General features: G+C 41.3%; 1 protein-coding gene across 6 annotated transcripts; it reads right to left on the bottom strand.

The window, feature by feature from the left end:
- Positions 1 to 1,669: 1,669 nt before the first annotated feature.
- On the bottom strand, positions 1,670 to 26,118 carry ago3b (argonaute RISC catalytic component 3b). Of its 6 annotated transcripts, none has more exons than XM_033637031.2 (20): positions 25,956 to 26,118; positions 25,501 to 25,780; positions 19,441 to 19,624; positions 19,187 to 19,307; positions 18,346 to 18,554; positions 17,530 to 17,666; positions 16,284 to 16,418; positions 15,916 to 16,003; positions 15,669 to 15,816; positions 15,307 to 15,426; positions 15,077 to 15,220; positions 13,236 to 13,402; positions 11,385 to 11,569; positions 11,026 to 11,185; positions 10,736 to 10,826; positions 10,329 to 10,523; positions 10,078 to 10,212; positions 8,918 to 9,019; positions 8,330 to 8,529; positions 1,670 to 6,383 (listed from the first exon to the last, which is right to left on the bottom strand). In XM_033637031.2, the coding sequence occupies exons 2-20, from the start codon at positions 25,517 to 25,519 to the stop codon at positions 6,275 to 6,277; spliced, it is 2,649 nt and encodes an 882-aa protein (XP_033492922.1). In that variant the 5' UTR covers positions 25,520 to 25,780; positions 25,956 to 26,118; the 3' UTR covers positions 1,670 to 6,274. The 6 variants fall into 6 exon arrangements, with proteins under 6 accessions (XP_033492922.1, XP_033492925.1, XP_033492924.1 ...); XM_033637034.2 differs by having other exon boundaries at positions 13,236 to 13,369; XM_033637033.2 differs by having other exon boundaries at positions 15,098 to 15,220.
- Positions 26,119 to 27,395: the final 1,277 nt, after the last annotated feature.

Here is a 27,395-nt window from a genome sequence, read left to right as displayed (position 1 = left end):
GTTAGGGGTCGCGGGGGGGCTGGAGCCTATCCCAGCTGACATTGGGCGAGAGGTGGGGTACACCCTGGACAGGTCACCAGACTATCACAGGGCTGACACATAGAGACAGACAACCATTCACACTCACATTCACACCTACGGACAATTTAGAGTCACCAATTAACCTGCATGTCTTTGGACTGTGGGAAGAAGCCGGAGTACCCAGACAAAATGCTGACACGGTCAGAACATGCAAACTCCATACAGAAGGATATGGACCGAGAACAATGCTAATGCTAATGCTGACAATGCTAACCACTGCACCACTGTGGTTTATGATTTATTTGAAAACATTAGTTATTAGTTACTTTACAAATTCTAATTTTTACATAAAAAGCACAAGAAAAGTTTATAAAATATTATGTTCTGTATAAATTACCCAACAGTACAAGTACAGCTAAAACAATTAGTAAATTAATCAGCTAACTGACAGCAAATTAACTGCCAACTATTTTTGATAAACACTTTTGGATTGGGTACTTTCACTTGTAATACTATCTTTAAAATATTATTTTCATGCTTTTTTATAGTGCAGCTGGAAAGAGACAGGAAAGTGGGAAGACAGAGGGGGGATGACATGCAGCAAAGGGCCACCTACCTTTATTCAACGCAGGACTTTTACTCGTAACAAAGTAGCTTTACAATGTGGTATTCAGGATCTGAAAACCGTACTTCCTCAACCACTGGTCATTATACTGTGTACAGTTGAGTATGTCAGGTTTAGTCAAGTCAGGTTTATTTATGGAGCACATTTAAAATCAGCGAATGTTAACCCAGGTGCCTTACACAGATTAAATAAAACACAGGCATGATAACTTAAAATCAGTTACAAATAATATCTGTGGTAGCTTACAACCAGACAAAGAGTCTTTTCTGTGTCTGTGTTATACCCTAAGTCAGTGATATTTTCTGAGACAGTTATTGTACCAGGGAAAAATTATACTGTTGCAACCCTTTGTATATCAGTGGGGATTTCAACAGAGTGAAACATCCTGCTGATGTTTTTCAAATATAAAAAACAAACACGTGTTTCATACATAGAGTATTTATTCAAAAAAAATTAAATATGACAACCAAATAAAAAGGCTCAACTTAGGACCAGGATCAGATGAGTGTTAAGACAAAAAAAAAAGGTCTCGACGTACAATTTTATTTCTAAAAGTGACACCATTTAATAATCAGGCAAAAAAAAAAAAGAAAAAAAAAAGCACATTAATACACTGTGAAACCCAAACATTGTTTTTACTTTGAGTGTGATATGCAGCCAACCACAGAGGGTTAAAGATTTATTGTTGTGGGGAATCCCTTCACATGGGAAACGGGCACTCGTCGACTCGACCGAAGAGTTAGCACGGGTCTGTAAACGCCTAAGTTTCACATTAAAAGATAAAAGAACCTAGGGGGGGGAGGGTTAGATAGAGACATGCACACACTGAGGGGAGGCCAAACTGATTGCACAGAAACTTTACCACTGCTTCATTATTGCCGTCCATTTAAGAATAAGCACATAAATTAGAGGGAGAAGGTGTCTACAGGCAGTAAGGGAGGCATTCATAGAAATAAAGATAAATAAATAATGCTACATCACGTCTAAACTGAGCTACTCGTTACCTACAGAGTCATTCCCCTATTTTTATTTTTTATTATTCTTTAGAAATGTTAGTTTTTGGGTTGTGCTTGAGAGTGCCCGTCCACTAAACCGATCCTTTTGGTCCTGTCAGCTCCACACTGATCAGTTCTGCATATTTTGAGTTCTTGGCATATGTCAGAGGTATCCACGCACACACACTCACACACACACACACACACACACACACACACACACACACAAATGCATATACGCACAGAGTCATGCCTTACAGTATTGTCATGTATCAATATATACTTATCAATGTAGACTCAGGCCTCAGCGCCTTTTCTCAAAGTTAAGATTTCTTTGATTTACTCGTTTTTTTTCAGCACCATCAGGAAAGGCACAGTCTTAACGGACAAAATCTGTGCGAGGATGAACTTTCAACCCTCCTCCTCCTCACATGAATATGCAAGAAGAATTTTAAAAAGTTCAATGCTGTTTGCAGCACATGCACCGAAAAATGTCTCGATCAAAGCCTTCTTTGACGAGCGTTTGAGATGATAAACTAACAGCAGAGGGAGGTCTTCACAGGTCGTCTTTGCAGAGGAGGGCTGACGGCTCATCTGACCACTCGCAGCACAAAACCACCCCCAAACAGTCTCCACAAAGCAGGTCGATGCAGCAAACACATCGCTTTTCACACGAGTAAACCTATTGCATCATAAAATTTGGAAAAAACGACCACTATGATTATTAAACACCATATTTCCATACAGCTTCTGCTTTCAAATAGGACTTTGTTAGAAAAAATAAGTGGTGTGTGCATCACATTAATATCTCTACATATAAATATATTTCAATTCAGACTTAAAAATGCTTTTATTTTTGCAGAAAAACAAGGCATCTGATGTCCAGCACTGTAAGACACAAAGCCCTGCCGACAGGCTCTAGAGGTCGATTTACTGTACGTGGCGTTAAAAGGGTTGTAAGGCTCCGTACAGACTTTCCAAAACACAAGCAGAGCACTAGCCAACAATGTTAAACATGCCCACGACTAATTATCTTCAAGTAAAATCAAATGCTGGTAATGTGTGACATTAAGAAACAGCTGCAACGTGACGACAAACACACGGGGGGACAAATGCTTCTGATATTCTGAGAATTAAATTGTTTAACCGTTGTCTCTGTTCAACCATAAACACACACACACACACACACATCTCTATAAGTGCAGTAAAATACCATCATCCTCTTCATCTCTCTGTATTAATATATAGCCTGTATGTGTCTGATGAAATATTCAATAAATGTGTTTTCTCATAGCAGCTTCAGTTTGGTTCATGTGACAAGCACAGTTAGCAGTGCAGAGCACGTCAGCTCGATGCTGTAAGGCTCCCCAGAGTCCTCCACCCTCACCCTCTCCCTCCCCCGACCCCCGACCAGGCACGTTGGTTTGGTCCGAGTGATGAAACCTGAAGGCTTCGTCTGTATTAAACTGTACTGCAAGGCCATGACAGACAACACCCACAAGGGCTGGGCATCGCAACACTGTCAACGATGACTCATCAAAGGCATAAACATTACTGATAACTTCAAAATGTTGGATTCTTGCAAGCAGATGTGATACATTGATAATTATTCAGTTATAATTAGATCAATGAGCTGACAATGTGTCTAAATGTTGTAGAAAATCTGTTCTTCACTGCATAATGACATACTGTTTTCTCCAGAGTAGAAAGGTATTATTAGGAAAAGTCTCAGAAGCAGAGCTGCAACAATAACTCAACTAATTAATAAACAAAAATAACTGGCGACCACTTTGATAATTGATTGATCATTTTGGAAATTTTCAAGCAAAAAAAAGGGGGCAGAAATTGTGAGATTTTTTTTCTTTGTCTTATATGAGAGTAAACTATATCTTTGGAGTTTCAGGCTGTTGGTCAGACAAGACAAGACATCTTAGGGCTCATCAATAAGAACTGCATGATTGCCTGGGGCAAGCAAAATGCCATATTGGGCTTTTAAATCTAGCAGCTCTCTTGCCTGATCTTGCAAATGGTGAGCTAGTGAGCCATCACGCTGAGCAGAACCAATCAGGCATTCGCGAGAAAACAGCCACAGGTAAAAACAAAGTTCCTGGAAACAGGGTTTAAGTCAGGTGGCGTTAGAAGACGCCTGTGACCGTAGGACAAGTCCATCTCACTGGACAAGGAGAGGGGGGATTGTCACACAATTTTCGATATGCAAAATGCTTGTTGCCTCACATCTATGACCCACAGCGTTTTTGTTCCAATTCATTTACTTAAATAAAGACAACTGACTTTAGTCTTTGCTGTTATGTGATGGCCGCTAATGACTAAAACACTTTGTATTGGGGTAAGTAAAAACTGACTTTGGGCAAGTGGATCTTAAGCCACAAAAAAACATTAAAATTGAACCCTGCATATGACTAAAAAACACTTTTCACACATTTCACTGACAAAAAAATGAACTGATGGTGAAAATAATCACTTGCAGCCCAACTCAGAACTGTAAAGGTACTGAAACCAGCTGTGGAGACACCAGGCCTCAGACATCCTCTGAAAACACAGGTAACAAAGCTACAGCAGGTGATTAACAATCTGAAACTGAACAGTGAGTCTTTGAGTCAGAGCACCGAGTGAGGACATGCATCTGCACCTGACTGCATGCAACACCTGCTCAGAAATTCACATCTATAAGTGCCGCTTATTGAGCGAGTGGGATTATCTATACTTTTTGTTTTTCTTCTGTAAGATATTTACTTAACAAGCTTTGTTTTTGCAAGATAATTAATCACTGTGCAGCAATTCAAAGGCTCAGAAACCAGGCTGACAATATTTAATGAGGAGGAAATAAGAACTTGGGTAAATGATTATATGATTATTGAGCATTTCATTTAAACATCATTATTTTGCGAGAATGGGAGGTCTGTGATCATTCACTAATCATTTTGTGATTAAAGGAGAAAACAGTTTGTCGCTTTTATAACTACTGTAAGTTTTGTTTCTCTTGATGATAAAATTTTAAGTGATTTCTGAACTCTGATCGCAGAATATTTCGTGATCACAAGGAAACAAAGCGTTAAGTGGATATGGAGGTAACTGTTTCCCTATCACGAAAACATTTTTTATAATAATCACACAAACTTTTTGTGGCTTGCGTTGAGATCCAACCACAGTCCAGCTCTGTGTGTCAGGCAGTGCAGTGTTTTTACAGTTTGCCGGGATTCTGAGAACATTTCACAAAATGTATTGACAGAGGCACCCAAACCTACGTACGATTAAAAACCTTCATCCAACCGACAGGTCGCTCTCTAACATAATCAGGCACTTTGTTTAATCTCTCCAAACACCATCAGACCTCGCAGCTGATCCTCTCGTCTGCAGCGTCGGTCCTACCGCACATTCCTGAATCCGAGCTCATCGCCACTTGCCAAAACTCACTCACAAAACAATGTCACCACACGAATACTCACTGAAAACATTCACCACTGAACCTGCTCGCTCTGCGTTAACACCTTATTGCACTGAAATTGGTCAGTTCCTCGTGTAAAAACTGGGAAAAAGTCAAAAGGTTTGTGGTCGTCAGGAGAAAAAAACCGTCTGCTCTATTGCTGAATGTTAATTTAAGTTAAAGAGGAAAAACTCATAAATAGCAAGAGGAATAAAACACTCAAGAAACGTTTGGTATAACACAAGCTGAACTATAAGTGAGAGGTTTAAAACCATGGCCTCGTGTTCTAACAGTCGTCTTTATGCACCTCGCCTCGCTGTAAGGCATCAAGCGATAGCCTCATCAATGGCTGTACGTGGCTTTGTTTAAAAAAATATAAATTAAGATTTCATTCAGTGTCTGTGTTCAGAGTGCAGAGTTATGCTTCTAACTGTCTGGCTGAACGACTGTGAAGGAACCACTGGCTTAAAGGGAGACAGAAGAGTAACCGCTAAGGCAGCCTGCCGTTTTCAGGGGAGGAGAAAGGGCCAAGCTTTTGTGTTTAACGAGCGTACTCGACTAACAGGTTGCCATGGCAATCACACATTTGCTCGACAGAGAAATAACACGTACAGTATTGGATCTAGACAAGCTAAAAACACACAAACAAACATGTAAAACCGTCTACAATATAAACTAGCAACATCAGGCTCAGCGTGAGGCTACGGAGCACGTCAGTGTCCTCACTGGTTCTTCTTCCACCCATGCACCAAAACAAAAAAATCAGTTTTTGTATTCCCTGCTGCTCTGCCATTCTTTAAACACACACAAAAAAAAGAAAATAAAACTTTGAGCTGCTGTCAAACAGGAAGGCGAGGATGTGACTTGTGAGCTTTTAAAAAGGAGACAGAATCCATTGTGATTTAAATACAGCAGAGGAGGTGTAGGTGTAGAGAGATGCATGGGCGTGGAGCACAGGAACGATTGGCTGATTTCAAATTGCATAATGTGGCTGTAACTCCTCTCTGGCTTATTATATCCTCACGCAGCCCACAGCCGCAGTCGTTGTCGTCATTGAGATCCAGTGACCGAAGCTGCATCAGCACAAAGACAGGGGGGTGGGTCGCTCTGCGTGATGAGACGACGCGGCTGATGGAAGTCAGACACTTAGACTGGCTGGGAAAGATGGAGGGAAGCGGAGGAGGGTGCTCAGGCGAAATACATGGTTGTCAGTGTGTCGTGGTGTATCTGAACAGCCTTGGCCAGCGCCGTGGGGTCCCTGCCGTTACTCTGCCCTGAGACGTGGCTGCCCTCCGCACTGTCAACAGGAAATGAGAGAGGTAAATAATAATGAGTATCAAAGAACATTGATGCCATTTAGTAGTGTCTACAGACTCTGCACTGCAACATTCCTCCTGGAAAATGTATCAAATAAATTCCTCCTACATAAAAAAGCATCAACAAGACACTTCATCGTACAATAAACAAATAAATAAAATACATGTAAGTAGAAAATGATTCCCCATTAAAGGTAAACACCACCTAAATTAAGAATTCCTGTATGTTACTTCCATGACCTTGGAAAGTTCAGTCAGTACATTTAAACATGAGCTACTGTCTCAAAGCCAGAAACCAGAGAAGTAAGTCTAAAACTTGTGATGCCGTCAAGTATAAGTCTGGAGCTGCTCCTTAGACAATGACTGGGAGCCTGATTTTGTGGACAGACAGATTGTTTTTCTTTTTTTATACCTAAATGAGCTTTATTCTGTTGTAGTGTTCTCAGTTCTGACACTGAAAACGTTCCCATATAGATCGAATCATAAAGTTGATTTACTATAACTTCCAGGTAGAAAACCCTTGCATCACATACATCAAATCAATGAACACTGAGCAAATGCTGCCTCAATTGATTCGGTTTTAGCCACTTTCCAACAGGGAACCGATGCAGTTATCTCAAAGCCACTGGACTCCACTGACAAAAGCAGTCATTTTACTTCCCTGAATGATGGAGTTGCCAGTCTACCACTGCCTCCATCAGCTATTTTGTGAGGTAAAGCAATGAAAACATTCCAGATGTAGTGTACGCTTAAACTAATATTGATTTTTTTAGATGGCTAAAATACATCTTGCTACAACCCCGTCTACAGCAGTGCATTGTTTAGCTTCCATGCTGGTAGATTTGGTTTATCAAAGACGCTACTGCAGCAACACAGTATAGGTCAGGCAACAGTGTTTGGCTGTAGGTCTTAAGATGGTACAGTTACAGTTGAAAATGACAACAGAAATAAACAAGTTTGCCAATTTCACATATTTCTACAATTCAAAACAGTTGCCAGTTTTCTACCTGTAAGTGATTTTTGGTGTTAGCCTGACATCACAGTGACTAGGTCTATACTCAGATCATTCCCCTGGGTGCTCTCAGTGTCATCTATAGCATCTTTACCAATTTTTTTTCGTTTTCATCCATTTGTTTTTATTCGCATTTTTAAAAGTGCATTAAAACATGAATTGAAGCTCTTTCAAGAGGTGGTAAAGATGGGGAATAATTAAAGGTAAATGCGACTAAGCGAAATGGAAACAGATAGAGTGAATAAATGATGAAGTACAGTCATGGCATCCAGCACTGCAGGCGCTCCTCACTGTCACTGGATGTCACTTTTAGCACGCTTATCCACACAGGGCAGTTACCAGAACTCTTCCAAGAGCACAGAGCTGTATAAGTTGTCCAGTGTGCTCTCCATTATTATACTACATTGTTTTCCTTTATCTGAGGTTTGCAATAATGGTACCTGACTGGAGAATTAGCGCCACCTGCTGCTTATTTCAAAAAACCAACTCCCAATATTCACAAAACAGGAGTGGGTGGAGAAGCACATAAATGTTGATTTTCTTTTGGTTAAAATTTACGCTATGTTTGGATGGAAACCCAACTATCGTCTGTGGGGCAGTTTTTGGATTTGGGAGAGAGTAGTTAATGCATTTTTGGACTGTCTAAGACAACAGGAATACCATATATATATTTTTTTTAATTGGGTGTAGTTCCCTTTTACTTTCTTACAAATAGAGTTATTCAGACATACTCATTGTCCATAGTTACCAGCTCAGTGAGTGTGTAAGCTTACCTCTTTACACTTTATTACATTATTGTAAAATAAATGTTCTGAACACATTTATATTGATTTTTTCACAAGCTATTCTGGTTAAATGTTTTTGCTTTGTCACACAAATGTAATCTCGCTTTAAATTAAAAGAGTTTCCGCCCACCTGTCGTGCTCTTTGTCAACCAGATGGTAGCGGGCGCGGAAGGCCACCAGGTGGGCGTAGTAGGCTGGTGCTGGGATGGAGACGGAGCGCGTGCAGCGGACGTAGGTGTGGCACAGCTGGTAGGTGAGGAGCTGGAACTCGTCGCCTGTGAAACAGTTGTCGTCCCATAGAACATGGTAGTGGGAAGGTCGGCTCGTACCCTGGGGGGAGGAGAGACGAGTTAATCATACTCAAGAGAAAGCAGCTCCATGGAGAGAGGACAAACAACGAGTGGGTGAAGTTAGGTAGAGCGGGGATGCCTGGCTGCTCCATGTAGGCTTTAATAATCCAACCACTGCTGTGTGGTCGAGGAGGAATTACTGCACCGTGTTATTCTGCCTCAGACTTCAAATATGAGTATGTAAATTACCTAAAATATTTAAAAAAATCATTTCACTGTCTTTGTCTCAGAGGTACTTTTTAACAGTACTGATATGTTCATCCTGCAATGACTCAAGTCTCTATGAAATGAAAGATCTTCATCTTGATGCTTTTTTTTTTCCCAGAGGCAAAGTTTTCAGTGACTTTGCCTAAAGGTCTGAAGCGTACCTGGATTCCAGCATGACTGCAGAGGTAAAAGTCAAACTCGTAAGGGTGGGTGATGTCTGTGTCCACTGTGGTGCCGGCAGGAATGTTTCCACTTCGCCCAACCTGAGAGGAAATTTAACAAAGTGATTTAAGAGAACAGGCCCCAGCACTGATCCTGATATCAAAGCATTCTCTATCTCCATTTTTCCCTTTTGGTAGGTCACAGATCTAAGCTTCAAGTCCCACATTAACAAGGTGACGAAAACAGAATTTTTCCATCCCAGAAACGTAGTTAAGGTATGTCCATTTCTAAATGAAAAAGAGCCAGCTTGACTACTGTAATGCACTTTTTACTGGCCTCCCAAAAAAACACCACTGAGAGACCTCAGCACATTCAAAACACTGCAGCTCGGCTATTAACCCAAACCAAGAGGAGAGACCATGTCAGGCCAGTCTGAGCTGCTCTGCACTGACTTCCTGTTACATTTAGAATTGATTTTAAGGTCCTCCTTATATATAAATACCTAAATGGGCTAGGACCAAGCTACATTGCCGAGACCCTTGTTAAGTATTTGCCTCCAAGAACACCATGATATGCTGCTGGTTATTGGAGGATCCCAGCCAACAGGCAGAAGAGATCAGAGATGCGGCCTTTGTCAATTACGCTGCAAAGCTATGGAACACACTACCTACAGATATCGGGGAAGCCAGCTCACTAAATATTTTCAAAAGAAAGCTAAAAACATATCTGTTCACTTCAGCCTTTAACTAGCTCCGACTTTCCTGATACAAGCCTGAAACTCTCTTTACACTTCACACTGCTGAAACTCTTTCAAAATCGTACTTGAAGTTATGATTTATAGTTTCACAATTCTATGCCTTTATGATGTTGTGATTTTAGAATAGAGTAGAAAGAAGTTTATTAATCCTGAAAGGAAATTCAGCTGTCCAGGGGCTCATAATAAAATAGACATAAAATAAAATACGTTCAAATAGAATAAGTGCACAAATAGACTAAATTAATTATTAAGATAAAATTGTCCATTACACAGTCCAGCCAGTTGTGGCTAATGTGATATGTGTAAGTGTGTGTGTGTGACTGGATTCAATTAAACAGAGTAGGCATCCATAATAGCTACGAGATTCTCAGAGCACCATTAATATCGTCACTCCTCACTCACCCGCTCATTGCGATCTGCACAGAAGAGACGAGTGTGATGGCGTTTCTGTACAACAATGTAGGTGATCCCCGGCTGGTATTCCTTCTCCAGACTGATGCAAGCCTCTCTAATGGCCAGCAGCTCATAGTACAGCACCTACACAGAAAAATACAGTTTGACTTGATGAGTAATTAGCAATAATATGTTTTTATTTGTGTAGAGATATGTAAGATTTCTGCAAAAAGTGAAGAAAAAGAGAGCACTTGTTGTACCTGTCTGAACTGTCCCTCTGACACCCCATCCCTGTAGAAGATGATCCTGGTTGGCTTGTAGCGGGTCGATTTGTAAAACTGGATCAAGAGCTCCCGCACCATGGAGGCCAAATCCTGGATGACCTCCTGTCTGGGCCTCTGGACCCTCACTGTAGCACAGTACCTGCTGGGGTGGGCGTCCATGCTGCCTACCACCTGTAGAAGCACAACATCATTTAGATGGGTCAGAAATTCTTTTATATGTAAAAACATGGCAACTTAAGTGCAATAAAGAAACAATTCTGAGACAAATATTAGCTTTTACGCAAAAGTATGTAAATAATACAATGAATAAAACTAAATTACAGTTGTTATGTTATAAACCACTCAAATTTGGCCCTAAAAATCATACAGGAAACAAGTCTCACCGCTGCAATAGATGGCTTTTTCCCGTCTCCTGCTGGAGGATGAGTGACATCAGCCCCAAGGAAGATGACAGGCTGCTGGAATACAGAGGGTCTGGACAGAAAAATAGAGACACAAAATTATCCTACGACCAACCAGTCATGATGCCACAGAGTCTCTCAACAACGAGATGTCAGATAGCCTGACCTGCCATCTTAACTCAGCATGTGACTAGCTGAAAGAAATATCTTTAAATGCTACAGAAAAAAGACTTAATAAGCCCCGGCAGCAACTTGTGCTATGTAAACTTTACCGTTGGTGTGGAACCAGGATGTTGTTGATTCCTCCCAGCTTGACGTTGATCTTGAGGCAGAGGTTTGAGAGGGTCTGTGGGGACGTCTTCACTACGTTCTTCACTTGCACACACTGAGTGGCCATGCCGAGGAGGGTGTCACCCACACGCTTCACCTCAGCTGTGGACCAGAGATAAGATATTCCTTCAACTCTGCAATCATTTTTTATTGTATGCACTTAAATGCCTCACAAACTTCACTACTACTTTCTTTGTCTTTACAACAGGTAGAGGTCAGAGGTTAGGATCCAACTTTTCTATACACATTGACGTCTTCATTTTTGTTAGTGTTGTTGGATTAGAGATAGTTATTTTTATACCATAGACCGGTGTTTTCCCAGGCAGGATTACAATGATGAGCTGCAGCCCAGCATAGGTGTTCTTCAGGTGTCTGAACATGGGTTCCACGCTGTCAGCTCCCTGGGCATATTTACAGAAGCATGGCTGACCTTGAATCGGCATCCCAGCATCCTTTGAGATTTTACGCAGCTGGTCGGTAAAGCTCCTGAGCATGAGGAAAAAGAAATTACAGAACATGAAAATTTGTTTTTAATGTCACTGCCAGCAGAGTATTAGGCTGCGGTCGGAAAGTCCCTCCTATCGTCTATTCCTAATCATTATTCCTTGACCTCGGTGGGAAACGTCATGAGGTCAAGGAAAGATGAGTAGGAGAATTCATAGGGACTTAGGAAAAAAGGACCGCGGAGCTGAGAAAATCCGACCGTACTTACGCTGGGTTACATCATCATGCGATGCCGGATGTCAGTGACGTACAGTGAAAAATACGACTTAATTACCAACGTCTGAATTGAATTAAAAAAGATAGATAGGCAGTCACAAAACTGAAATGCTGAAAATGGTTGCTCACACTCACCCTCCTGAATCATTGTGATTATTTATCACAAATGTTCAAGTGTATGCAAGAGAGGCAAATATGTTAGGCTTACAAATCTACTACTGTACATATCATTCTTAAGTTGCAAACATGTTGAATTAAAAACATCATCTAAATAAAAACGTTTCATATCCCTTTTTCTTGAAACACAAACTTCTGTGTTAATATGCCAATCAATCATCATCTGTCATTTGCTTACAATAGTTTAAAAACGACCACAAAACTCAGTAAACACCTTGAAATGTTGACATGATTATGCCTTGAAGTTATTTTTTATTTTATTTTTTTTAATTGTGTTTATTGGATTTTCCATTATATTAGTAACAATAACAACACAGAAAAAAAGAAAAGAACAAATACCAAGAGCATACATAGGGATGAAGGTGCACCTGTGCAATTAACAGTATATCTTCTGCCTAAATGGAAAAATTAATCAATGATATTGCTAAAAGCTGGCGATTCAACAACGCTCAAATAGTGACATGATTAATGCACACTGAGCATATCTTACAGCACAATATTAACTTGAATTGGGTAATGTTACAACAGTAGCGTGATGTTTATAGTTCGCATGGGTTTAACATATTGTTGAGAGTTTGGAACATATCACGTTACGCATATTATCAAGTTATGGCATGAGATGGGCAAAGCTTCATGTAATGGTGACCTACATGGTGATCTCAGTGACTTTTCAGTCATGTTGAGAGCCAGTTGTTCTTTTTCTTTACCTTTCGTCGCTTCTTTCATTCTTCCTCTTCTCCTACTTCTTCGGGTTTATTCGTTTGTCTCCATGAACGGTCGGTCGCTTTAAATACTGCTCCCGCAAAGCATTGTGGGATTAAATTATCTCCTTTCCTATCACTTAGGAAGGTCCAATGTATCCTATGCTAAAGGAGATCTGAAAGGAAGCATTGAACCTCCTTTCCTTAGTGTTTAGAGAATTCGAACAGCTCTTATCATGGCGGCCACTAAAATACTTCAGGGTCATTTCACTCAGCTAGGAACCTTCCTAAGCAAAAAAGACTTTCCGACCGCAGCCTTAGTTTATTGTGATCTATGGCCAGAAAGTCTGTGATTCTAATAAAGAAAAATAATCTGTAATGACCTTGTTTTCCCGACTGGTTTCTTTAAATGTGATTCTTTCTTTATATTTTTTGAAGCCTTTTTTATTACACATGCAAACACGTGTATTATCTTTCCTTAAATCTGTTTTTCTTTTAGTTGTACCACTCCAACTATCCTAACTAACCACTAACAGTCATTTCAATGAACTCACTTGAGGATCTCTTCTCGGCACTGCCTCTGGGTGGCGAAGCAGGCGATGGCCCACATCTTGATCTCCACTCCAGTGTGAAACTGCTTCCCCCTCATGTCCCACACCCCATGGCTGGGTGTGGCCACCGTGCGGTTCTGCAACGACAGTGCAGGGTTGATCTGCTGGGGCTGGCAATCACACAGACACGCACAGTACAAAGGACACAGACAATGTATGGATTCAAAGAGTCAAAGGATTTAGGCAGCCAGTGGAATGATAAGATCAAGGGCTACTGATTATTTAACAGACTGAGATTGGCTGATTGGCTGATCGTGGCATTAGAGACAAATACATTTTCAAGTATTGTCTTTGCATGCTCTGATTTGGGTCATGCATTTAGTGTGTATTGCAAGGAAACGTGTTTTTATGGCAGACATGCAAAACAGAGATAGCTTTTAAATTAAAACTGCTTCTATACATATGATCTCCTGCAACAACATGCATGGGTTAAAGAATATCAAAACAGCAAATTCCAAAAGTAAAAGAAAAGATGTGAGAGATGTGATCATAGAGAATTATGGTTTACAGTGTCAGCACATCGAATGTGAAAAAATAAAACAATAGAGTGAAATCACAGGGCTTCCTCACAGAAAATGTGTTCTACTGCTCAAGTGTGGCTCATTTTTGAATTTTGGTCATGTTGATTTAAGTCTGGGTAAAGCTAAAATAAATGTGTTCTGAGTTTGTCACATCACAGAAACATATTATAAACCATCCAGCTAAATTTGAATAGAATAAAACGCCAAGTATACAATATGAGGTCTCAAAATTGGTACGCTGGTGGTGTTAGCGGTAGGGATGGGTACCGAACTCCGGTATTGAACAAGGCCCGGGGCTACATTCTTCAAGACCGCAGTATTGATAAGCTCTGACCTTAACGGTTCTGCTATCGGTACTGGAGCAGTCGCGTTTTTGTTTTTTTGTTTTTTTTACAAGATAAACCTTATCTTGCACATTTATCTCACCAACTCCGTCAATTATCCGTCATTGTATCATAATTTTCGCTATTCTCCCTGAAGACGAGAGATCTGTCTCGCTCACCCTGGGCAGACTTAAGATGCCGAGCCGAAAAATGAGCCGCTGCTAAGCAACAGACTCTTGTTGGCAGCTAACCCAGTAGACACAAAGTCTATAGTAATACAGCACACACCCTTCGAGCCAATAAGTGAAAGCCGCTGCATGGCAACAACCTAGCTTACGCAGCTAAAGTCAGCACAAAGCTCACACCGGGTAGAGGATTCAGGTTGAAAAGATGTATGTTAGCGACGGCTATTTGCTTGTGTTCATATGACTGTGGCATTAAACAGTTGTTTATTCATGTGTTTATTAGACTGAAAGACTTAAGAGAGCTTTTGGAACATAGTGAACTTGCTGCTCACACACAGGGGATGAACAGAACAACACTGAGTGCTAATGTACATTTTTATATGTTGAGAAGGGGTTTTGTTAAGGATAGCTCCAGAATGTCATCGAGCCATAATTTCAGAACTCCACAGGGAGGTAGTGTGTCATTCACATGATTTTAACAAGTATTTTCTAACATGTATAATGTGTTAAGAAAGAAATCACTGATTTTACTTTACCCAAACTTTAATGAGTTCCACAACACGTTATTGATCACTACTAAAGGATCATAATATCTGAGTTTTTGGTTTTGGCACTGAAAATGTCCAGATGTCAGGATTATTAGTCAAACCTCTGCATCTTCCCTGACAAACTGGAGGAAACCCTGCTGTCTCAAACACACAGAAACATGTTGAAACATACACATGCATATGAAGCGTGATTTAAAGGGAAGGTACCATAAATGGTTCAGAGCTCACCCTGCCGCCATATTGCAGCATGGGGGCCGGCAGGACACGGCCCGTCACTTGAGCCATCTCATCGCGCACACGGAACTGAAACTCCTGAACAAACGGGTCGGCTTCGTAATTTGCACTCCTCACCTGAGAGGAGAGAAAATTATCTTCATTTATCAAGAAAAAACAAAAACAAATTTGATGCTGTTTAATCTTTTGTCCGAGGAACTCACCAGTCTGCTGATCTCCTCCTGTCTGTCTGGTGCAGAACGGGCTGTTGCTTTGATCATGGTCGACGTCTGGTTGTCTGTTAGTTTTTTTATGCACCGCTGACCAGGTACAATGTTACATACCTAAATGGGAAAAAAACATCAATCCAGGTTAATCCATCTTTCATTCAGGATGGATTATTGAGCCTGATAATCACACTGAAATACCATGTGGTTTAACTTCACTGGTTTCACTTAATTCAAAACTTTGAATTATTTTTTACAGTGAAAGTCTCAAAAAGTCACCAGCCACAACTATTTGACTTCCAAACACAAATTTTACCAACATTTGATGGTGAAATCATTCAATGATCACCCGTCCTTACCTCCAGGGGCAGGTAGGTGTGTTTCTGCTCCTGGCCCACCTGCAGACAAGGCAGGTGGGGGTACTTAAGCTGCAGGCTGTACTTCTCCCTGAAGTACTGCGCCACTGTACGTTCAACTGTCTGACCGCTCTCAAGCTGCAACGGAAATCTGTGGATTTGAAGGCAACAAGAATCTCCTGTTAATGTGAGCCAATGACAGTTTTGATTGTGGGTTAACAGCTACTGGGGTGCTATGTAGAGAACATACGTCTGCAGGCTGGCAGGGCGTCGTGTTACATTGCAGACTCTGTACTTCCTACGCATGGTTCCACAGTGTGTCACTTCCACTTTAAGACCTGTGAAGATGGTGGAATATGCATCAGCAACATTTAAGTAATTAAAGCTTTTATTCACACAGAGAATAGGCTTAATTTCCGACATCACCAAGATTCAACTTTTATCTGTTTATGCATCAAATAAACTGTCAAAGCATACAAAGCACCTAACACTGAATAGTCTACTGCCACATCAAACAGCTACAGCAGCTTCCTATACAACAACACACAAAGCCGTAGAGGGAAAGGTCTCGTACTGCAGCACAGTGACAACAGGCAATGCCTTTCCTTGGTCACATACCTTTGATCTCTTTGGTGAACTTGACCCTGTGGGAGTCAGTGAGGGGGCGGGGCTGCTCGTCAATGTTGTGAATGTCCAGGACTTCACACATGAACTGGATGACTGGCTGGGCTTTATAAAAAGCTGTGGCTGACACTGAAACGAACAAGAAGAGGTCACACTGTCAATCACTGGGGTATTAACAACAGTGGAAGTGGATGAAGGTTTATTTGATGAGGCGCTCAGATTATTCTTTGGGGCCAAATGGTATTAATCTTCTCATCATCTCATATGATCGACAGTCAGCAGCCAGTTAGCTTAGCATAACACTGGAAACAGCGGGAAACAGCTAGCGTGGCCCTGTCCAAAGGTAACAAAATCTGCCTGCAAGCACAGCTAAGGCTCACTAAAGCTAAAACCTGAAATTATCAAGACACTACCCTGAGGAGCTGGATGTGAACATGCAAATGTCTGAATCACTCTGCCAGCCCCCTAGTACAAAGTCCATGTAATGTCTGTTTGAGCCCATGTGTAAATATCACAGAGAATTAACATCGAGCCAATGGGCGTGTTGATGACGTTTGTATCGCTCGCTCAAAACTCAAAGGAAACATACACCCGAGGGTGAAGAAGAAGGGTCATTTACATGGAGATGCCAACAAAAATGTCTAACTATTGAGATGACAAGATTTGAGAACTTCTGTCAGTAAGAGCCACAGCCGAAACAGTCAGACAAATTAAAGAGACGGCAAAAGACACTATTGTTTATGACCAAATGAAAAACTGGCTATGTGAATATGGTGTAATCCACGTCATGTCCAGCCTCCTCTCCAGCTCTACCTAGGCACCACACTTGCCTAAACCAAGTAGAGTACATGTGTGAAACAGAAACTCTAGACAATGTCAACAACTGATTGTCATGGAAAAAATTTCACTGTTTTAATTTTTGCCTGACGGCTTAAAACAAGTCAGAACGTCACATCGAATTCAAGCATCTGACTGATCTTGGGAAACATCTGTGTGTAAAAGATCATCATAATTCTAATTTTGAACTAAGTTCACAGAAATAAAATCTTATTAACTATGAATGTGAACTAGTTCATTTTAATCCCTGTTCAGTGATATGAACTTTGAAATCACTATGGTTAAGTGTTTACTTCACAGACATGAGTGTAACATTGATCTTTTCATCTAACTCTCAGCAGATTGTTTCTGACAGCAGCATATTTCCCACATTGTCTAACTATTCCTTTAAATGTTTTCTCACCATCGATGTTGAGCATCATTTTCCACATGGCTGGCCGCACTGACTGATGGAAGCCAAACCACACCTCTCTCCCTCCACCTAGCGGGTGGTCATAGCCCTCTGGGGAGGAGAAGAAGGATCGTCCGACAGGCGTGTACCTGATGATGACAGAGAGGTGACACAAAGGTTAGTAGAGCAATAAAATAAAACTTGACCCGTGCTTTGAGTTGCATTCCCAGTGTGGTTCACAGGGTGCAGCATAACACAAGCGCTGCCCAAGTTACAGGTTCGTTCATGTTACTAAAGGCTATTTTGGTTAATGGATTCACCAAATGACATGTCTTGAGGCAGATTACATAAAAGATGCTTTTAATTCTTATGTCCCTGTTGTATTGAAATCCCACTTGGGCCACCTAATATACTAAAAATACATCCACTGTAGGGTGCAGTTTCCACCAAACTGCACCTGTTACAATATGTGACCACACTGTGGTTAAAATACTGTATAATAAATTAAGGGAGCTGTACATTAGCTCCCAAATGCAACTATCCCTGGATCATATTTCATGACCAGAAGTAATACGCTTCTCATGCTTAATTCAGCGCCATTTAGACCAAACTCTTCTCTTAGTCTTCCTGTCACTGATGAGGAAAACTGTGACATGGCAATGTTAAACTACAGTGCAGTTCAGTAGTCATCAGTCTTACTTTGAGGTTTTAAGCAAAATATTTAACCAAACTTTCTCATGCATGGGATCTGAATCTCTTTACTATACTTTTAAAATATTCCTATTGGTGGAAAACAAATCTTGAGATGGTCTAGCGAGGAAAACTGACTTCATGGAGGGCAGGTGTCGAAGGACGACGTCCACGGCGTGAACGGGGTTGGTGCTGATCGGTTTCTCCAGGTCCACTGGCTGGGCCACACCACGTCCCGTCAAGACTTCATGCAGCATGTGCCAGCTGACCAGTGACACAAACCTAATGGTGACTTTAAATGGGCGGTCCTTCCCACCGTCACCTGGCAGGGTGACATCCAGATCCACCTGTAGAGGAAAACAAGGGTTATTGTGGCCTACTGATTGACGAATATAAAGCCTCCACCCCCAGATAGCCTTCAATATGTCTTTGGACTGCTGCTGCTTCTCCTCAGTAAGGTAAACGTTCTTTGACTGAGGAGCCTGAGGATTGACACTGTTAACTATGACATCACTGGCACTGCCGTTTGCACCACTCCTCTTGGGTTCCTCTGCTTTTTTCTGAGGCTAAATCCACATTTTAGTCCATGCTCCTTCATGCTGGTATCATTGAAACCTGTTTGTACATGCCAGTGAGAGATGCTGCAACAGCAGAGGGGGTCTGAAGCCAATGTTCTAACCAGTCCGCCCTCATTCCACAGCAGTGCAAACACAGAAATTCATCAAACATTGCAATAAATGTGTGTGAATTCCTCGCATTATTAGTGTTAGATCTAGAGGAATCAATGAAATTATGTGCAATACCTGGCCCTGTCTTAAACTTTGCTATAACACTCACAAGAAGAAGACAAGACAATGGCTGATCGCCATTCACACCACACTTGTACCCTTGACATTCTTTCTCATGCGAAACTATGTTTTTTTTTGTCGGCCCAGACAACACAAAACACCAGCATCCAAACTTGAGAGTAGAGTCTTACCCCTCCGGTGGCAACGGGGAGTGGGGTCGCTGTGTAGAGGCTTCTCTTTCCATCATAAACTGGCAGACAGTCGCCAAAGATGGTCACCTTGAAATGCTGAACCATGGAGTCCACCACCTCCCTGAGAAGACACATAGTGTTAGCTAGATCTGTGATAGATGTCCACAGAGAATTAAGTAGTCCGCACTCCTGAAAGCAATCTGTTTATTAAGACCACCTCAAGACCTAAAACCAGTTTCAGTCTCTCCTGTTACCTGTTGACCCGACGAGGACATTTATCAGGCTTGATGTCCACCTCATACAGATACACGTCGATCTTGGGTATTTCCACCTGGAAGCAGTTGGCCAGAAGCTTGATGGGCTTCCCAAGGGTGCCATAGCCAGGTCGCCGTGGCAACGTAAAAAGGGCTTGTGCTTCAGCGGCTGCTCCAACGGCTACTGCAACAAGACGAGCCAAAAATAAATAAGTACGAAGAAACAACTGTTTACATCACACTCTGGCTCTATTGTTTAATCATAAAACTGTTTAATGATCATTTTGATATAATTGTACATTACAGTATCTACCTTGATGATTCAAATACAATTAATGTGAATACGTAAAGCTGCTAAAAGGAGAGTGAAAATTAGACTCAAATTTTCATGTTGCTCCATGTCTGTTGGACATAGGTAGGCAACTGTTTGCTGACACATTTGCTATGTTGACTATAAAGCCTGATTTATGGTCCTGCGTTAAATCAACGACGTACCTACATCGTAGGGTACGTGGCTACGCAGGAGGCTCGCCGTAGCCCCCGGCGTAGCCTGACATGCACCTCCCAAAAAAATGTAACTACACGTCGAGGCGACGCAGACCCAGCGCAGACCGAGAGGGCTGTGATTGGTTTGCTTGGTAGCAACGCATTTCCAGTTCCGTATTTCCAGATTGCGCCATCCCCGCCATCTTTAAACATCTTCTGTTGCGATGTAGATGTTGCAGTATTAAGATACTTTCTTCGACATCCAACAACTCCAACTCCAGCAAGATTCTCTCTCTCTCAGTCGCCATTGTTCACTGTGACCAGAAAAGCCGGAAGCTAAACAAAGAATCAACTAGAGACGACGATAACCATTCAGGAAAGGAATGCAGCCCCCTACCGCTCTGGCGGTGAATTGCAAAGCGACAAAATGGAGTGAAGTTCGAAGGGTTCACGACAGCATCACGACAACGACGTAGGTACTTCGTTGATTTAAAGCAGGACCATAAATCAGGCTTAAGGTGATAGGTGAAAACATGTCAATGGTGTGTTCACTAGGGATGGGAATCAAGAAACTGGTTCCAAATTATCCAACCCACCAGAATCTTATGCCTCCTAGCTTATGAACTCCTTTCATTTATTCTGGTATGTTTTTCTGAAAGTCACACATTACACAACAGTGACATCAAACTCCTGCATCTACGCTTGTTGCTGGAAACTTGCAGCAAGAATAAGTCATTGCAGAGAGGAAGAAACATGCCTCATTTCATGAGGAAAGATTACAACAGTGCTGCTTGTCATGTCTGTAAAATGATTATTTCAAGAAAGGACTGAATCACTGCCAATATGCTGAAACATCTTTCTATATAACATGGGCTTAAATTACACACACAAGTGCCACTGCCTCCCAACTGATCAGGAAATTCATTATCGAGGGTAAATATCCTCTGTTATAATATCATTAGCACCATGCAGGCAGGCTTAGACGATTTTTCTTTGATTAAGAACGCCTAAATGAAATCAAACGCTGCACAAATTTTCTCTCCTTTCATCCATTTTAGATGACGACAGACTATTGGTCCACTCTGTTTCTAAACTGTCTTCATACTCAGAGACAATATAGCCTAACAGTTGGGTTGATGCTGGAAACCTATGTAGGCCTATGTTTTTTTCCTCACACAGTAAATAGATCAAGAATCAGTAAAGAAACTGGACCGATGAGCATAATCGATAATGACACTGGTATTAATAAAATTGTAATTATTAATTCCCATATCTCGGGTTTACAGCCTGTTGCGCTGCCCCCAAGTGGCCAAAAAAATACATATATATTGTAAGCTTGATGTAAGATAAATTTTGTCTCAATATTTCAGATTCATCATCTTAATATAAGACTTGAGGTTTACGTTTTTCAGCACAAATTAATTTTGTTGTATTTATTTCCAATAGCAACAAATAACCTCTAGTTTTTTGTGTTTTTGCCCTGAGCATTTGTTAAGCATTTAGTGTCTTTCTGATCCCCAACGTGTAACAACACACATAATCCTAAAATCCAATCTATAAACCAACCTAGCAACTATCGGCATTTATGTCAATTCTTAATAAAGCTGTGCAATATCAAAAAAATCAGATATTAACATTTTATTTCAATATTTCTGACCAAATACCTCAATATTGATACTGCAACAATATTAAATGTTGACTATTGGTGCGTTCACAAAATATTTATATATATTTAAATTTTTGATAAATAATAATCAGTAATGTGGATATAATGACTAAGCGGGTCAAAGCAATTAATAAAACAAAGTTCAGAAAATTACATCACTTTACTGTAATGCAGCCTTTAAAACCAGGAAAAGACAACACACAAAAATCTAAGATGACATCTAGAGTCATATCATAATATCGAGATAATATCAATATGTCACCCAGCCATACACTATCTGTGTCCAATAATTCAACGTCTTAAAATAGCTGAAACAGAGCCCAAAGCAGTAACCATTGTTGAATTCTACCCTGTCATACAAGCTTTGAGAGGAAGGAAGTGGGTAATAAGGAGGAAAGAGCAGACGGCGGGTGCTGGGACTGAAGATGGTCAGGGACGTTAAAGATTGCCTCATGTCAAACTGACAAAACTGAAACTAACGGGCTGACGTTGTTTTCCCCACGTCAATCTGATAATGACCGTACTAAAAAGGTTCCAGAGTTGGGTGATATTTTAAATAAAGACCAGCTCAGCGGTCACAGACTTCTCCTGACTGACATGGCCTTTGCCAGACGACAGGAGAAGTAGGCGGGTGACACACCACGCCAATCTGACACCAATTTTCAGAAATGCCAAACTGGAAAGTACTCAGTGAAAAAAAAATTACTACCACACAATTTCCATAAATGTGACTCAGAGGATCCACACACGTACTCACAATGACCTACATGACATACAGTCTGCATACTGAGCTTGAGCTGTTAAAATAGCAAGACGTGCACTTTGTTGTGATGACAGAAAATACAGTGTGCGGCTGAAAAAAAGCATGAATGATGACTGTAGCCGTAAAGTGGGATAGATCAGCTGTGGGTGGAAAAAATAAATCTGTCTTTCAGCTCCAGTCAGGGTCGAGGGCTGCCCCTGAACCTGCTGTAATGAGGCATCATTCAGTAAAACGCTACACTTTCTGCTGATGCGTACCCAGGTCGCTTCCTCCCCTGTGCCGTTCCCATGGCAATAGCACCCATGTTGCTACAGTTTCTCCATGGCAACTAAAGGCATGCTGACATGAGAAGGAAAAACAGGTGCACATACATTTGTCTCATTCATTGTGGAGCTCTGGTGACAAAAACTATTGAAATAAACATTTCTTGACTACATTTTACTTAAATTTTATAGTCAGATTAGTTGATTATTTTGATGTAATTGTGCTAGGTGTTTTCTATAATCATTGATTACCTTATTATGATACAATACTGATTAATTTCATTGTATCATCTATTTTCAGCACCAGATGTACTCAATCTTTTTGTACTATTTCCACCCTGATGAAGACACTGTGAGGTTGAAAGTGGTCTGCATACGAGTGCCTTTTCTTTTCTTTTTTACTTTTATGCAAAAACTAACGAAAAGTAAATCAAAAATTGGCAACAAGATGAATCCAATCTTACATTTCTTTGGGGAACTATGGAAAACATCCTCAACTACGCACAAGCCAGATAAGCAGCGTCTGCACCAGAAATGACCCCCAAAACACAAAGGTTCACTGTAGAATGAGCAACAATGGAGAGACTAATGACTGCTTATCAGGCTGCTTCATCATACAAATGCAACGCACAACCAGTAGCAGCCCACACAGAGCTGACATTCAACCCACACACTTTAAGAGAGCACTTCAGTGACGTAATATTGTACAGTCCTGCCATCACTACTGTAATGCAGAGGACTAAAAATGTGTAATTTTTTTTTAATAAATGCTGTTTTAACATCCTCTAACTGGCAGACTTCAAGTATTTAACACAAGTGATGAGCGGACAAATGCTCTCTAAACCTGCAAGATGTTACCTAAGCTACTCAAGACCAAAAATGCCAAAACATTATCAGTTGAGAGGATTTACAGATTTTCTCTATTTTAGATCATTATAAAATTAATATATGTTTGGGTTTTGGGTTGATCGTCAATTTGTTATGTTACTGTGAGCTCTGTGAAAACAAATGATATGTATTTGGAACAGTTTTTGGTGGGACAAAAAATAACTGACATGTTAGTAGAAATATTTGCCTTTAGCTAGACAGACAATTAACTTTATGCAAAGTTGTGAAAAGAATGTGCCAAAAATTGTTTCGATCTGTCAGGAAACCTAAACGTGAATATTCATGACATTAAATGGCTTTTTTTTTTTTTTTTTTTTTTTTATACAGAGGGAGACGGTAGATTATGCATAAAATTACAACTTTCAAAAGGTAAATTCAAACAAAAAAACGTGACAAACCAATGATAAAAGAATTACCTCTGAGTATGAGAACATAAAACATGGGTGAGGGATGTTTGCAAGATGAATTTTAAGACAAAGAGGTCGATCTGTGTGGTACTTTTGAGAAAAACCTCTGTGAACATGTTGCTTTTTGCACCTCACACTCTCAATTCATTAAAAAGGAAGATTGCCCCAACATCTTATCTTAGTCTTATCTTATCTTATCAGCTGACACAGTGTCGTATTATGCAGAATTTCAGCCTCAGAGGGAAGACTGGCCTATTAAGGCAGCATAAAAAAGTTGTCTTGCAAGGTTGGTGTAAGTCAACATGACGCTGCCTTAAAGAAGAGAAAAAGCTCCACATAAAGCGTTGAACGCATATGAGTCAGTGAGGAAATCAGGAGAATATGACAAGTTACGTTCAAAGTTTGGAGCAGAAACACGTGATCGATTATTAATTAGTCAATTGACAAAAAAATAATCAACAATTTTAATAATCCAGCTCAACAAAGACCAAATATTTATTGGCTCCAGCTTCTCAAATGTGAGGATCTGCTGTTTTATATCAATATCAGTTGAATATTTGGGGGTTTTTGGTCAGTTGGTCAGAAAAAAACAACAACAGGCTATTTAAAGACAGCCCTTTGGCCACTAGGAAATTATAATGTAAAGTTTTACTAGTTTTGGACATTTTATTTACTTAGCCATTAAGTAAGTAATTAAAAACATAACTAACAACTTAAATAATATTGAAAATGTGTGTTAATTGCAGCCTTTTTTTCCAGAATACCTGAATTAAATATACATGAGTCTATTAATCAAAGTCTAACACTGCTTTAGGATTTCTAAATTTGATACTGTTTTGTCCCTTAGGTGAAAATGGGTGGAGTGGATGGAGAATGAATGGGTCAGTTTCAGTGGACCAGTTTGGTTCCTTTTTTCCCTCCCAGTTCATCACTACCCCCAAAAGCATCAATAATATACAAGCTGTGACTCACAAATTGTGGCCCGTGGCAACAAAAGTAAATTGACTAATGTCCTGCCATGCTCAATTGATTTTTAATTAACACAGGCAGCGGTTAACTGAACTTCATTCAATAACTAGAGTAACTATGGCAGCAGCTGGTGTGAAATGCTGCCCCTCAAGCAGTCATGAGCACACACACACACACACACACGCCTCTCTGAAAGTGAGACAGCCCCTCAGGCTTCACGCACACCTGACGGGATCACCACCTGCCTTTGACAGCCGGCATAGAATGACGTAGACAATGCAAGTAACCAGTGAGACTGGTTTGGGGCACGCACACACAGACACAAACACACCGAGGCGCAAAGATGACCGGTAAAACACCACTGAGGAACAATCAGCCCAGTACATAGTGTCTGTTGGAGCCGGAGATGGGAATTTGAGTTGAGTTTCTAGGCTGAGCTGCTTTACACCAGTGTCCACGATAGCCAGACAACTTATTTTACCACATAGATCAACTTGCAGTTCCCCAGTGCTCAACTATGGGGGTCTAACTTGTGTCTCGCACTGCACAGTCTGCAAATAACTCCAGTGCCGCACCTGAACACCAAATTAAGCATGGCGGTTAGTCGGGGGATCCCACCTGTTGTTCCGATTTCCATTCATGAGGTCTCTGTCCGGATGACCCGGCACTCAGTGATCAATTCTCTTCGTAAAAACTTGAGTATGAATCCGCTGGCCAACACACCGCTCCCCGGCTGCGCGGCTCCCTGCTCCCCGGCTTCGGTCGCTGATATGAAACCGGGCCGCTCGGGGGTCCCCTCGGCTGAAGTCTTCTCCCCCGACCTGCCTCACCACAACTGACAGCTCAAAGTTATACAAAATGTCCCAACCGTCGTCCTTTTAAGTCTTTCCTGTTGTATCTGGAAAAAAAACGACATTATGTTAAGTGTGGGAAATGTTTGTGACAGTTTAAACACGGAGTTGAGTAAATTTCACTGACGGCGGTGGTAAAGCTAACAGCGATAGTTAGCTTTAGCCGACGACAACTAGCAACTGACTGGCAACTCGACACACAAGAATGACATGGATATTTACCGGTTCAGTGGCTGAATTTGTCGTCCCGGTTGGTTACCGTGACAATCCGGTGTTCCTTTTCTTTATCAAACAGATATAAGGGGCTGACTACCCCGGCGTCCTACTCGGTTTCTGCGAGAAACTAACCGGTCTGAAATCTGCACTTACACCGCCCTCTCGCTCTGTAATGTAAAGATCGCGAGAACAGAAAAACAAAACTTCCTGGATACTCCTTCAAAATAAAAGCACAGCTAAAAAAAAACGAATTACGTGTACGAATTATCAGTGGTGGAAAGTACTTGCACTCATATACTGTACTTAAGGGCGCTTTGAATAGAGTCAGAGTCTGAGCCACAGCCACCCTGGTATGTGTTGTCCTCAAGCTTGGGTCCTCTACTAGAGGCCTGGGAGTTTGAGGGTTCTGCGCAGTATCTTAGCTGTTCCTAGGACTGCACTTGACTGGACAGAGAACACAGATGTTGTACCTGGAATCTGCTGGAGCCACTCTTCCAGTTTGTGGGTCACAGCTCCTAATGCTCCAATTACCACTGAGAAAACTCTGGACCTCACCTTCCACATCTGCTCCAGTTGTTCCTGCAGCCCCTGGTACTTCTCAGTCATGCTCCCTTTTCCTGATGTTACTGTAAGCTGGGATTGCCACATCTACCACAACTGCCATCTTCTGCTCCTTGTCAACCACCACTATGTCCAGTTAGTTAGCAAGCAGCTGCTTGTCAGTCTTGACCAGGATCTTAGCCCTGTTGTTCTCAACCACTTTGGGTGGTGTACTCCCTCAGGACTTGGGGACTTCTAGACCATACTCAGCACAGATGTTCCTGTACACTATCCCAGCCACTTGGTTGTGCCTCTTAGTGTACACTGTCCCAGCCTACATCTTACATCCTGCTACTATGCACTGGACTGTCTCGGGGGCCTCTTTGCCCAGCCTGCACCTGGGGTCCTGTCTGCTATGGTAGGCCACTGCCTCTATCGACCTGGGGCTCAGGGTCCGTTCTTGTGCTTCCAAGATCAGGGCCTCAGTGCTGTCCTTCAGGCTGGCCTTCTCTCGCCATTGGTGGGATTTCTTGATGTGAGCCTCTTCCTCTGTCTGCTGATGGTATATCCCATGGAGGGGTTTGGTCTTCCACAATATTTCCTCTTCCTCCTCATCACCTTCTGTGTTCTGCTGCCTGAGGCACTCTCTAAGCAGGTCATCTTCCTGATGTATTCTTGGATTATTGGATGGATATATCACAATATTTTGCATTAATATATTAGTATTGTGACTAAGTATCATGATAATATGAAATAATGAGGGCTTTGGTGATTCTCACCCCTCATAATGGCTATATTTCTGTCAAAGGACCTATTCTGCACAGTTCATACTGAGGTTGTGATACATCAGTACTCATTTGTGATGATTTCCTGCCTCTGAGGACCTTAACTTGAATACAGTTTTGA

Source organism: Epinephelus lanceolatus, chromosome 16 (genome assembly GCF_041903045.1).
Source record: "Epinephelus lanceolatus isolate andai-2023 chromosome 16, ASM4190304v1, whole genome shotgun sequence".
In the NCBI taxonomy this organism is placed as follows: domain Eukaryota; kingdom Metazoa; phylum Chordata; class Actinopteri; order Perciformes; family Serranidae; genus Epinephelus; species Epinephelus lanceolatus.
This window is presented reverse-complemented; position numbering and strand designations above follow the sequence as displayed.